This window comes from Salvia miltiorrhiza, chromosome 4 (genome assembly GCF_028751815.1).
Source record: "Salvia miltiorrhiza cultivar Shanhuang (shh) chromosome 4, IMPLAD_Smil_shh, whole genome shotgun sequence".
In the NCBI taxonomy this organism is placed as follows: Eukaryota; Viridiplantae; Streptophyta; class Magnoliopsida; order Lamiales; family Lamiaceae; genus Salvia; species Salvia miltiorrhiza.
In genome coordinates, this window is record NC_080390.1 from 56,362,845 (window position 1) to 56,376,927 (window position 14,083).

The 14,083-nt window shown below is 42.0% G+C and overlaps 3 protein-coding genes across 5 annotated transcripts; all 3 read right to left on the bottom strand.

Moving 5' to 3' along the window:
• Window positions 1-67: 67 nt before the first annotated feature.
• Window positions 68-3,026, bottom strand: LOC131021058 (hydroxyproline O-galactosyltransferase GALT3-like). Its single transcript, XM_057950137.1, is given in 10 exon segments — window positions 68-334; window positions 402-686; window positions 762-818; window positions 820-891; window positions 978-1,259; window positions 1,342-1,461; window positions 1,463-1,578; window positions 1,780-1,864; window positions 1,866-2,627; window positions 2,725-3,026. Coding segments are annotated over 9 exon segments (1,920 nt in total). The 5' UTR covers window positions 2,562-2,627; window positions 2,725-3,026; the 3' UTR covers window positions 68-127.
• A 180-nt stretch (window positions 3,027-3,206) lies between these two features.
• LOC131021062 (uncharacterized) lies at window positions 3,207-6,117 on the bottom strand. Of its 3 annotated transcripts, none has more exons than XR_009100829.1 (6): window positions 5,875-6,106; window positions 4,571-4,952; window positions 4,055-4,251; window positions 3,832-3,973; window positions 3,597-3,730; window positions 3,207-3,513 (listed from the first exon to the last, which is right to left on the bottom strand). XR_009100829.1 is itself a non-coding variant. In XM_057950140.1 (6 exons), the coding sequence occupies exons 1-6, from the start codon at window positions 5,946-5,948 to the stop codon at window positions 3,488-3,490; spliced, it is 981 nt and encodes a 326-aa protein (XP_057806123.1). In that variant the 5' UTR covers window positions 5,949-6,117; the 3' UTR covers window positions 3,207-3,487. The 3 variants fall into 3 exon arrangements, 1 of the variants encoding a protein (XP_057806123.1); XM_057950140.1 differs by having other exon boundaries at window positions 3,597-3,756; window positions 5,875-6,117; XR_009100830.1 differs by having other exon boundaries at window positions 3,499-3,513; window positions 3,597-3,734.
• A 5,690-nt stretch (window positions 6,118-11,807) lies between these two features.
• LOC131021064 (inositol transporter 4-like) lies at window positions 11,808-14,012 on the bottom strand. Its single transcript, XM_057950143.1, has 3 exons — window positions 13,869-14,012; window positions 13,624-13,798; window positions 11,808-13,553 (listed from the first exon to the last, which is right to left on the bottom strand). The coding sequence occupies exons 2-3, from the start codon at window positions 13,760-13,762 to the stop codon at window positions 11,947-11,949; spliced, it is 1,746 nt and encodes a 581-aa protein (XP_057806126.1). The 5' UTR covers window positions 13,763-13,798; window positions 13,869-14,012; the 3' UTR covers window positions 11,808-11,946.
• Window positions 14,013-14,083: the final 71 nt, after the last annotated feature.

The window sequence follows — 14,083 nt, forward strand, 5'->3', positions numbered from 1 at the left end:
AATTTTAGTAATTCATATTTATTTTTTAAGTATAAAAATTGTTTGTGACTTGGTCTTGGCCTAGTGGTAAAAGGAAAATACAAATATATTTGCAAATGGAAATGAAACGCATGTAGATAGAAAGAAATTATTCGCAGCATTGAGGTTTATGAAGTTTAAGGAGGTTGTCCCAGAGGCACAACATCATCCTAGGATTCTGGTAATGAGCAAGAATGTAGTCGGATTCGCATCCCTCATTGTTGAATCTATCATCGTTCACATACTCTATTTTCTGCCCTTTGCTTTCATATTGCTGAATCCATATCCCCACAGCCACGTCTTCCAGCTTAAACAGCTGCCAAAAACAAAACATCATATCACCATTCACCACAACTCATGCATATATACACATACATACGTACCATGAGATCCCTGTCCCGGTGGCCTGCAACTATAAATTTAGCAACGTCGTGGGATACTATGTAACCGGGACCATGCGCCCAAGGAGGATACGAGGAATGCCGCCACTCCTCTTCGCTTATGAACCATTTGTTGTCCTTGTCCCTGTTGGGAGCTGAATCAAAAGATATACGTCCGTACACAAACCCCTTCCCCGTCCTCCCCTCCAGCCTCGATACAACTTCATCGATCCTCACAAATGCATCATCGTCCATTTTCATAATGAATCTAGCTGACACTATTTCACTCTGTATAATCACCAAAAGAAAAATGTAAATATACATGCACTAGTAACTCAACGAAAACTATACATACATGCATACCCCCAGGATGCAAATAGCAATGGTTTTGTAAGTAAGCAGGCTGTAGTAATCGACAAACTGGCATCAACTGGATATCTCCATACACTTCACCTTCTCTCCACACCTTCAAGTTCACTTCTTTGTTCTTGTGCTACAACATTATAAAGACATTCAACTTCAAATTAACAAGCATTGATCTAGTGGAACGAGATCGAAGAGCTGTAGTGACTCACTTACAAGTCCAATGAAGAAACGAACAGCCACCTTCCCTGAACGCACACCATCATATTGCATCCAAGTCCTCCTTAGAGCCATACGCCTCTCAAAGTTATTCCCTGATGAGAATACCCCAATAAGCAGTAGAAGCGGCCGTTTATCAGAAAGTGGTGCAGCTTTCAGCTGTTGAGCATCACCAACTAAATCCACATCTTCACTAGCAGGCAGTCCTTTTGCTATGATCGAAATGGTAGTCAAGCTACCTTTCACATCAACTCTATTGACCAACCAAGGTTCAAGTCTCTGCAAATTGCTAAAAGTTTTATTTCAACCTTGGGAAACTAACTTCTATATTTATAGACAAAGGGAAAGTAAACTAATTCACCTCTCTATACGCAAACGATGTTTCATGCCTTCCATTTACTGTCGTGTGAAAACCCTCGACACCGGCCCAAAATGTAGCAATGAAGGGGTTACCTTCAACAAACTGGAAGGCAGAGCTTACAGTGGGTACTCCCTTCAGAAACATTAGCTAATTTTCTGTTTGTTGGATGAGTCGTATTTGCACTTTCATCTGCAGTTTTCCTAATAATTTGTGTATTGCACTTAACCAGTCCATCAACTGAAGCATGCAGGTTAGAAGGTGAGAAGGGAAGTCATGTCGAAAAGTTAAAAACAATTCTATAGAAACAAGCTATCCAAATGATTTCTAGCCATTCACTAGTTCCATCCTCACCAAACAAGCTAGGATTATATATTCAAGAATTCAATAGATTATGCCATGTAGTTTGGCTTTTCATTTAACAATCATACTGAATAGTACCTTGAAGAGGACGGGGTGGAGCATGATCCGGGCATCTCTCCGGCTTGCCCCACCCAGATTCTTGGATCCATGAATTTTGAACTAATAACAGGCTCTTTTGTCAAGTTCTCACCAGGTAGCACAACATTGTAGTGCAGCAGAATTGGAGGCTTTAGCCCCTCCTCAATTGGTGAGCCTATCAATTCAATCTGGAAACTATCTTGGCGAGTATCAGGTATCCCAATCACAGTAACCGAAGAGTCCTCAACGAGGCCACAAGGGATCTCCAGCAAACTCTCATTCTTTGACAATGTAGCACTTACAAAACTGGGACAGCTTCTGGCCATGCTGGCATTCCCAAGCTTGGCAGCTTTGTCCTCCTCGACCATGACAAGCAAATCTCTACACATTACTAGAGCCTCTTTAATGCCTTGATCGGTTTCGGGCAATGCATCCGATCTTGGAAACAAGAACTTCATTTGGCCCCACGCAAGCAATGCAGAGGGGTCTTCTCGGCTCAAGTTTTTACTTAAACTATACAGATCCTCCAATTCTTGAAGATATCTCAACTGGGGTTTAGGCCTAGTGATTGTGTGCAGCGTTTCACTTGACTCACTGCCGCCATTGGCATTGGCATCGGCATTGGCATTGAGATCTGGATCTTCCTCTTTGGGTGGCTGTGGATTGAAAAAATCGTATGCAGACTGTTTCTTGGAAGATTCAGATTTGCCAATCAAAGTGTAGCTGAGAAACAAAATCAGAGCAAGGGCTACTATGAGCACGCCCCCAGTCCACTTCTTCATCCCCTAATTTTTCTTCTACATAATACTTGCTGCTCGCCTAAACTAGCTCGATATCACCACCAATTACTTCAAATAAAATTTTAACTTCCACCATTAGAATAGCTGAATAGCTTAGAAAAACAAACATGGAGTAGAAAAATGGAGGTCAGAAACTATTCCTTACTTGCAGTAGTTCATAGTCTGCGCAAGCAAAGCTGCGATCTGTCCGCTTAAAGCTTGAGCTTTGGTAAAGAAGGAATTGCTCCCTCCTCAGCAGCAGCACAGGTAGAGTGGTTGAGAAACCGAAATAACGCCGATAATCCGAAATTGAATCTTGAACCCAACTACAGTGTGAAGTCTTTGATTTTGGGTGTCTGTAATTGCAAATCTGTCTTCTGAGCTAAATTCTTGGTGTTTGTCCGTGCGATCAAATTAGTCAGTTTTAATATTATTTGCCATGGTTCTTCTTCTTTTTTTAATAGGAAAAATATTAATTTTATTTTCTTATTACTATAAAAATACTTGGGTTGTTAAAAAGCTTCTATCTTGGTGGTGCAATCCAACTTGTCTTTGAACTTTTATAAACGTAAGAAAAAAGAAATGCTTGTCTAAACACTTTACTACTAAACATTATACAGATGCCACTTATACTGCTGCAGAAAAAACTGAAAGAAGAGATTAGTAATAAATATTATGCGTGGGTTGTCTCAAAAAGTTACAAAGCTTCGCCACTAAATGTAATTATCAGTCACTAACTACTGAGAAACAAGCTTTTTACATAGAGAAGTATACAGGGTTAGCTAAAAAAGAATAAAAAGGGAAGCGCTACCCAACTATGACTAAGTAAAGAATTAATCAGTCACACAAGAGATACTTTCCAAGAGAAACCAAAATTAGCCACCAGATTCTCTACTAAGTGGCAAAATAATGAGACGACGACGGCCTTATCAAGCTTGCTTCACTGACAATCTCTCTGCGAATAGACAAGGTAGGAGGATCAGTACCAGCTTCTACTAATATAACTCCAATTATCTTAATATAAACAAGTTATCATACTTATAAGCTCGTATGTCACAATCATTGTGGTTCCATAGAAAGACATGTTGAGAAACCGAGGGCCAAATCCTCGGTAGAAGCCTATCCATCCGTCCTCTTTAAGAAGGGTCTTCACAGTCTTCATTATTGAAGGCCTTCCTACACCATAATTATCAATTACCTATAAATCGGAACAGAGATTAATGGCAATCCAAAAACAGTTGACACAGCGGGACACAAAGAGTAATTGGATCACCTGTAGTCTCGTCTTGACAGTGTCTATAGGAGTCGTAATCATTGAAGAACAAGCACCAGCTACCATGCCGGCTGTGGCTTGGACAGTAACCAATTCTACATGTGATGGTTTCTTTTCCATATCATCACTGTAGCCCAGACTCCTATATGTCGTCAAAAGAAGCATAACTCATCAGTCATCAATCAAATAAGAAAAGTCTATCAGAATATAGTTCTTAAATTACCTCCAAATCATGTGTTGGGCAGAACCATAAGAACCCCACCAAAGAGCCGATGCAGGAGTTTGGTATGTAGCTGTTAGTCCAAAACCTCTATATAAGCCACGAAATCCTTCAGCTCTTATCACTTTGCGTACAACATCAGATGGACCATTGCAAATTGTAGTCCCTGGAACCCCTTGAACCATTAACCTCTGACAGACCTGCAAACGAAGCAAATAACATAAACGTTTGGATCATGAACAAATTTAATAGCCTTGTACTCTATGAAAACCAAAATAATTATTAGAAAGGAGCAGGTGGCTGGAAATTCATTAGAGAAGTTCCACCTCATCAGAACACCATCACCATGCCAAAAATATGTGAAGTTACTCCACTCTACGAAGAATGTGATGAAAACTAAGAAATTACAGCCTATTGACAGTGATAGTTGAAAACATAATATTTGTTTGGGAAACTGAAAGCATTCTAAAATAATATTGCAACATTAACTCAGGGATATGGAAGATTTAGAATACCCACCACATCCAAGGGTACAAAGTATACACAGGAAACTAAATTGGAAACCATTCCTGCAACTCCATTTGCAATACCAATTCTTGTTGCTTCTGGCATATCCAGGCCTTTTGTGTATTTCAGGGTCATATCCTTTGACATTTCAAGTGAAGTTAAAGCCAACACTCGACCTGGCAACGATCCAATGGCTGATGTGCCAAAGCCTCTGAAAATACCAGGAATACCATCACTCCTGATAATGTGTCTGAAAACAGATAGCCCATTCACCTTAGAGATATCAGATCCAGCTACTTGCATTCTTGTCTTCACAACCGCTGTAGGGTGTATTAAGGCTGACTGAATTGTAAATAGAATAGCCCCGATCACGTGAAACCTTGTCTTATCCAGCCTATGTTACAGAACATGCAAATCAGCCACACAGTCAAATTTCAGGAGTAAGATATTAACTTCTTCGAATCATCACTTAGCAAGCATATGCATCAAACAATAACATACAAGAACAATGGCAAATGATACAGACACAACAAGAAACTACCCATTCAGGAACACTTGTCCATAGAACAGACTAAATGGACAGGAAGGAAAGGCAGAATAAATATTGCTACTTTTGAGTTTCAAGAATATCATGATATAAGTTCGGTGATCTTGAAGCATTGGTTGAAGTAGTTATTGCGAATCTCCTCGCGCAATCAATTAAGCCTATCAGAACAGAATGGATGATCCTGTACATGAACAAAAGCTAGCCCCCCCTCTTCTTTTTTTTTTTTCTTTTTTTTTTTCTGAGCAATACTGATGCCAGAATTATCCATTTTCACCACCCTGGCATTCTTCCAGCTATTACAGTAGTTTGCCATTACAACAATACAGCGACAAGCACCGACTACTTAGTACTTACTAGACAATGTCCTCCGATCATTGCAAAAGTAGCAGAATGCCCTAAGCTATCACACTCAAATTCGCTAAGGAAGAAGAATCATGCTACCTATATCCAGAGAATCAAGAATCAAGCCGTCTAATCCTCTCTAATTAGAGTTATTGCAATTTTAATCAACTCTATGCAAGTATGCAACTGCACTTTAAAAAAACAAACAAAATAATCAATGAAGTCATATTGCGTAAAAGAAAACCAAAAGGAATGAAGTAAAAAATCACAAGGCCCTTCTGTTTTGGCTAAACAGAGAACCTAACACACCCAGAACAATGATCACCGGAAGTAAAAAAGAAAAAAGAATGAGGAAACGATAATGAAAGGGGGGAAATGGAGTGACATTATAGACAAATATGAACCAAAATCAGGAGTAAAAGAGAACCTGTCCCAGTTGACGTCGGTGTCGGCGAGAGCCAATTGAGGAGGGGTGGCAACGTCTGCGGCTTCTAGGGCCATTCCTTTCTCCGATTAGAATAGAACGTCTAGTGAAGAGAGAAGGTCGGAGTTGATGAAAAATGTTTTCTTTTTCCTTTGCAAAGAAGTAAATAGTGCAGAAGGTTCGAACGGTGCACCATAGTCATACACATGGGAGCTTCCACATTTTCAGGACAATTCCCTTTCCTATTCTTTTTTCCTTTTACTATTTTTTAACTCTTAAACTAGATTTACTTAAAAAAAAAAAAAAAAAAAAAAACCCTCTTAAACTAGGTAAAACTATCAAAACGATACAAAAATATCCAACCTTTTATACATAAAAAACAAGATTAAGAGTGTATTCGTTCAAAACTTTTAAAAGTCTATGAAAATCTAAAGGTATTCGTTCAATACTTTTAAAAATCTATAAAAATTCAGAGGTATTCATTTCAGACTTTTAAAAATCTATGAAAATTTAGAGATATTTAAAAATCTATGAATTTTAAATTGGACTGATTTTAATTAATTTCATTCAAAAAAAACACATGAACAAATCCCACCTCAGACCACGAGATTTCGAAAATCTTCAAATTTCAGTGGCGGTTGGGTTCCAACGGCCGCGGCTCGAAGAAGCCAGCGATCGCTGGCACCCAGCGGTCGTTGGGCCCATAAAAAGCTTTATAAATAGTTTGCGTTTATCAATACATATTCAACCACATCTCATTGCGTTTAGTAGGAAAAAGATTTACTCCCTCCGTCCCAATAAAAGTGGCCACCTTTCCATTTTGGTTTGTCCCACTAAAAGTGGTCACTTTCCTAAAATGGAAATATTTACTTTAATTAAGTCATATTAATCAATCTAATTAAAGCTTCCAACTAAACCTAAACACTACTCAAATAAACATCGCCGCCCCTGCCCCCGCCCCTCCCGCTTTTCTTCTTCTCTCGGCGAACGGCAGCAGCGCCGGCCGCCGCCGTCCCCGACCTCCCCCTAACTCCTCTCTGCTCTCTCCTCTCTCTCGTTGCGCTCACACACCTCGAAAGTATCGTTGAACGCACACACACGCACAAATCTGAGGGCGGCCGGCGACGTGGCCGCCTAGATCTAAGGGCGGTCGGCGGTGGTGGTGGTGGTTTGGTGGTCTTGATTTGGGGGTCTGGTTTGGGGTTCGTGATTTGGGGGTCTCAGGGTGGTCTGCGGGGCCGTTTGCGTCGATGCCTCAAACTCTGAAAATCCGGCGAGTCGCGCCGGTCTTCTTCTTCCCATTCTGAATTGTGTTGATTTTTTTGTCGATTGGGTATGATTTATGCTGATTTTTTGTCGAATTGATTTTGCTCAAAACCCCCCCTCATTTTTGGGGATGATTTCTGCTGATTTGTTTGTCGATTGGGGATGATTTGTCGAATTGGGGATGATTTGTCGATTGGGGATGATTTCTGATGATTTCTGCTGATTTGTTTGTCGATTGGGGATGATTTCTGCTGATTTGCTGATTTTTGTGGATTTGTTCTGCCATCGCCGATGAAGTTTGATTTGGGGATGATTTCAGGCGGCTGGTAGGACGGCGACCGCCGGCGCCACCGTCTCCGTCGCCGTCGTCGTCGCCCAAATGCAGTGAGAGGAGGAAGGAGAAGTTAGATTGAGGATGTCTTAATTAACTCTTTAAGTTAAAAGTCTTGTCAAATTGAACTACACATCTGATTGTGCTTAGTACATATTCCACCACATCAATTACTGATTGCGAATGTAATAAGTTGATAAATTCTGGTAGAAGTTGAGAAAAACAAGTATTAAGAAAAGCAAAATAAGGTAAACGATGAGCATTAACATTGATTTGGTATTTATATCACTTGAGGCCAGCGGTCGCTGGGAGCTGTCCCAACGAGCGCTGGGATGGCAGATTTCAAGTCAGTAAAAATCACACCAAATTCTTGTTAAAATCCCTACAAAATCTGTTCAAAATCTATTTAGAATTCCAAAATACATGAAGAATCTGTGTGAAATCTGTAGATTTTTAAAATCTCTAGATTTTAAAAATCTATTAAAATCCTAAACGAATACACCCCCTAAATGAAGCAAAGTCATGTGAAGAAAAAACCTTGCGTCACAGTCTTACAATAATTACACAAAATCTTGTGTACACCCGAGTGTACCATACATCCGACTTGTACCCTACCCATACCCTGACCCGTTTGTAATTTAAAAAAAATTAAAATCAGTAAAATCATTGAAGCACATTAAACTTATACAGGATCTCATGTTGAGTCTGCTGCAGCTACTACAACTGCTTAGACATTGTCACGGTTGTGTCTCCTCCATTTTTCAGTTTATTGAAAGTGGCTTGTATTCCATTTTGGGTCATCCCACTATAAGTGGTCATTTTGGGTCGTCCTGGCCTGTTTCCGAAAGTAGAAAAATTTAACCCTTAAAAAAGTGCAATCCCTACCACTTTTAACCAATTTACACATTCTCCTTAAGGTGGCTTCTCGTTTGTCTCTGCACCAAACCGATGTAGCTCTCCGATCGGCACAAAACATCCTTCACCTGGGTTTTCTTTGAAAAGCTTATCTCCGACGACCTGGGGCCGGTGACGGTGGTTGGGGGAGTCTTCTTCGACCGGAAGCTTCCTGTGCCGGTGGTTAGGGTAAGCATCGAAAAAGGTTTTTGGAATCTCCTCTGTTCCTTGTCTTTTAGGTGATGAAGGTTCGGTTGAAGAGAATGGTGGTTGGGGGAAGCATCGAAAAAGATTCAATATTGAAAAGGTTTTCGGAATCACCTCTTTTGTTCCCTGCCTTTTAGGTGATACAGAGAACGAAAGAGTAGACATACTCATCTGCTTTTTTTTTCTTTTCTACTTCTGTAATAGCTAACTTGCTCTTCATGAGGCAATGCTTTTCTACTCCGTTGGCATCATAGAACTTGTCAACAGCTGACCAAATACAAATTACGGCAAATAAGCCTCTTCATCCCTATTTGGCTATTTCTATAATAGCTATTTTGAGACAATGCTTTTCTACTTCGCTAGCATCGTAGAGGGAACTTGTCAACAACTGACCAAATACATATTTCTTTATTGGTAGAATACATATTTTTTTTATTGGTAGAATACGTATTTTTATTAAATTAAAATACGTTTAGAATACGGTCATAATACGTTTGACTTGTAAAAAATACGTTTAAACCCCTAGCCTCTTTTTCGCAAACGTGTTCACGCTTCTTAGCCCAACGCTGAAACCCTTCACACTCACGCACCAAATCGCCGTTGCTTCTGCTGAGTTCTCGTTGAGTGGGTGTGCTGCATTTCGGTTAGCAGCCCTCTTTTCTCACTCCGATCGCCGTTGTCTGGGATTGCCGCCTTCTATTCTCACTCCTTGCGCGGTCGTCTGGGTCGCGGCTGACTTCTCACATACTTGAAGGTGTAATTTTATTGACTAACTCACTCCATTTCTCATTTAAAATTCATTTTTATTAAAAAGAAGAAACAAAAAGAAATTAAACAATCTACAAAAGAAGGGTGAAAAAGGACACTAAAAAGAAATCTATATCTATATACTCTTGGGGTAGACCCCACTCGGGGTGTACCGTACACCCGGGTTGACCCGTACCCAAATTCTGACCCGCATCCTGACTCAAATAGTGTAAATGATAATATTCGGTTATACAAATGACACTACCTGTAATTGATAATATTCTGTTATACAAATGACTGCGTATAAATGACACTGTAACATTGTAAATTACACTGTGTATAATTGACATTATTCAGAAATATAAATGACACTTCCTGTATTTGACATTATAAGATTGTAAATGACACTATAAGATTGAAAATGACACTATAAAATTTTAAAATGACCAATTAGATTGTAAATGACACTATAAGATCAAACCACTTCAATTTAAATATATAAAAACAAGGTCAAATTATTTATCTCATAATAACTTTCCACCTCTTTAATTTAAATAAAGATAAAATAAATTAATTTATTTCTCTCACTTAGATAACTAAACACAAATTCAAGCTAAATAAATACTACTCTCTCCGTCCCAATAAATGTGGCCACTTTATTTTCGGCACGGAGATTAAGAAATTCATTGTTATGTTTTAATTGAGTGAGTTAATGAGTTAATTAAGAGATGAGGGGATGACTGTTGGCTGCCATTCACCTTCTTCTCCGGCAACCTCCTTTTCCGGCGACCATTCACCTTCTTCTCCGGCAATCTCCTTTTCCAGCGACCTTCTTCTCCGACAAAGGCGTAATCTCCACACAATCACCTTCTTCTCCGGTGAAGCCACCGCCTCCAACTTCCTCCTTCGCAACGGCGAAGAGTGCTGTCGCCGCCTCCCTACTTCTCGGCGAAGTTGCCGCCTCTCCGGCTACCTCCGTCGACCGCTAGAACACACACACAAGAACTCACCTCCTTGTCTCCCTCTGTCCCCCGGTGACTGCAGCCACCGCCTCGCGGCCCTCTATCCTCGCCAGAACCCTAGATCCCCAAATCGCGACCTCCATCGACCCGACTCTCTCTCCCTCCGAATCTCTCCCCCGACTGACAACTAACGTCGGCAGCGAAGGAGCCGCCACCTGAAACCGAACGGCGACAACAACGACCTTCCAAAATCAGACACCCAAATCAAACACCCAAAATCATACACCCTAATCGAAAATGAAAATCAGACACCCAAATTGCAAACGAATATCTTGAAAATCAGACACCCAAATTGCAGTTTCCCATGGTGGAGAAGGGCGTGGGGGTGGAGGCGCCGCCGTCAACGGTGGTGGGAAGTGGTGGACGGGAGGAACAGAGCATGGTGAAGAGAGAGAGAGAGAGAGAGAAAAAACATGGGGATGGCGAGAAGGAGAGAGCAGAGGCCGGCAGCGGGGGTCAGGCGGCGGCCGGCGGGGGGTCAGAGGGTGGGCAGCGGGGGTCAGGCGGCGGGCCAGCGGGGGGTCAGAGGGTGGGCGGCGGGGGTCAGGGGTGGGGGTGGTGGGGCGACGCTGAGGGTGAATTGTGAGGGTTTTTTGGGTGGGTGTGAGTTTATTTAATTAGGGTTTAGGTTTAATTACATATTTTAATTAGATTAATTAATTAGATTTAATTAAAGTAAATATTTCCATTTTAAGGAAGTGACCACTTTTAGTGGGACAAACCAAAATGGAAATGTGGCTACATTTATTGGGACGGAGGGAGTATAAAATTCGGCACTATTCAATTTAAAAATACTCACTAATCCACACTCACTATTCAAATTAATTTTTTTTATGTAAGTGGTTGAGCTTTTATATATATATAGATTTTATTTCGAAGTTATATATAGTACAAGGATAGATATAGAAGTAAATAAAAGGGAAAATTGCATCTAAATACACAAATTTTGCCAAAAATTCATATTTGACGCGAAGTTAGGATTTTACATTTTAATACACCAACTTTCGTTGTTGTCCAAATTTGACACGACTTAATTCTTAAAAATTCAAAAAACAACCATTTTTTGTAAATAATTATACAAAGACCCACTTATGTTATAATTTGGGATATTTAAACCAAAATAAGATATTTCCTTATGATGTTTTCTTCTAAACCATTTTAGGCGCGGATCAAAGATTAAAAGAAAACATCATAAGGAAATATCTTGTTTTGGTTTAAATGTCTCAAATAATAACATAAGTGGGTCTTTGTATAATTATTTACAAAAATGAGTTGTTTTTTGAATTTTTAAGAATTAAGTCGTGTCAAATTTGGACAACAACGAAAGTTGGTGTATTAAAATGTAAAATCCTAATTTCGCATCAAATATGAATTTTTGGCAAAATTTGTGTATTTTCACGCAATTATCCCTAAATAAAATTCCCAAATTAAAATACGTACAGTAGTGATTATCAGTTTAGCAATCCAAATGAATGACAAAACTCAAACTTTTACTATAGTAATGGATGAAATGAATGGATGGGAAGAAATTATTAGAGCAAAGAGAAATAGAAGATAGTGATGAATTTCCATCCTATGCTATACTAATTATTGATTGAATTGGGATGATCAGGCGGTGACTGCTTCCTTGGACTTGTGTGGTTCGTCGCGATATTTCTTGAAAGGAGAGAATCCCTTCTTGAGCATCCTCTCGACCTCCTCGAATTGCATGCCCTTGGTCTCCGGCACAAGCATGTATATGGCGATGAGACCGACGGCGGAGAAGCAGGCGAAGAGGAGGAAGGTACCCGAGGAGCCGAGATGCTCCGTGAGCGTGAGGAAGGTCTCGCTCACGATGAGGTTGGAGGTCCAGTTGGAGACGGCGGCGATCCCTCCGCCGAGGCCTCTGTACTTGAGGGGATATATCTCGGAGTTGACGATCCACGGCGCCGTGCCCATGCCGGGGGAGTAGACAATGATGTAGAGAGCTAGGAATATGACGGCCAGGAATCCGATCTTGCTCGGGCACCCCTGCGAGTACCATGTCCGCTTCGCCTCCCGGCACGTGCTTCTCACTGCGTCATCCAGCACGAGGCACGCCCCCGCTTCGTGCTTGTCGGTGGCGGAGCCGCAGAATGCGCACGAGGCCTCCTTGGACAGGCAGCGCATGCAGCTCCAAGAGGCCGCGTCCGGGGCGTTGGTGTAGGCCGGGCACGTGGCGTTGCCTCCCCCGAAGATTGCGGTCTCGGTGGGGCTGATCTTGGGGGACATGGAGGCGGCTTCGAAGAAGATGAAGGAGAGCACGATGAGGCACGAGATGATGCCGATCATGGAGATGATCATGAGCCTCCTGCGGCCGTAGCGATCCACGAAGCACATGCTGATTATGGAGCCGATCATGTTGAGGCCGGAGGTGATGAGGGCCAGGGCCATGGCGGTCTTGTTGGAGGCGAAGCCGGCGAACTGGATGATGGTGGGGCTGTAGTACATGACCGTGTTGATGCCGACGAACTGCTGAGCCACCTGCACGGTGATGCCCGCGTACAGCCCCCTTCGCACCACGATGTTGCCCCACGCCTTCTTCAGCTTGTCCATGATCCCACCGTCTAGCGAGTTCTCTTCCTCCTCCTCGACTGAAGTGCGCAGCGCCTCCATCTCCTCCTCCACTTCGTGAGCCGGGTAGATCTTCTCGAGGATGGAGCGGGCTTCATTCTCTTTGCCGTTGACGTACAACCATCTGGGAGATTCAGGGAGTGAGAGCATGAGGAGTAGCTGAATGAGTGCCGGGACGCCGGCCACCCCAAGCATCCAGCGCCAGTTTGACTTGGCATGGGTGAAGGCGAGGTTGATGAGGTAGGAGAGGAACTGGCCTCCCGTGATGAGGAAGCCGTTTGTGCTCACCAATGCGCCTCTGATTCTGTGAGGTGAAGCTTCGGAAATGTAGAGAGGAGCGGTCATGGAAGCCATCCCCACTCCCAATCCCACCAGAATTCTACCGATAATGATCACCCATGGTGCTGGTGCAATCGCCATCACGATCGCACCCACCAGGAATAGAACATCCGCCACCATGATTGAAACTCTGCGGCCCCACCTGTCGTTCATCCATCCGCCGCATGCTGCTCCGAAGATGGCCCCCAAAACTGCCATGCTCACTATGGTTTCCTGCAGCCATGTCTTCTTATCCACCTCTTCGAAGTCCTCCCGGATATACAGAAGGGCACCCGAAATAACACCTGCGAATATGGTTTTTCTACATCAAAACTTGACAATTGAATTCCACTGCCACACCAAATCAGATTCTACCTGTGTCATAACCGAAGAGCAGACCCCCAAGGCCGGCAGACAAGGCCAGCCTCATGATATAAGGTGTTCTCCATGTCGTCCTCCAACATTCTGTAAACTCTGTCTTATCCGCAGCCGTCACTGCACCCCCTTCGACCATCTTGTCTTTATTGTTACACACACTCAGCAATATAACCTATATATCCACAAATACAAATCGTCATCATTCACACCAAAAACAAGGGACTTGCTAATAATGCCATTACCTTATTATGTATGTACACTGAAACAGCTGATTTTGCTTTGTGTTGTATTGTACCACTACCACCCCCTGTTTTATACTACACTCCCACTTAAACATAGCGAATCAAACCAACCGTGCCCATACATTTCCATTTTTTACGCTATATTAGTTATGTCTATATTTAGTTAAAGATGCTATAGCTGACATTTTGCAGCATAGGAAGATCACTATGAAAAA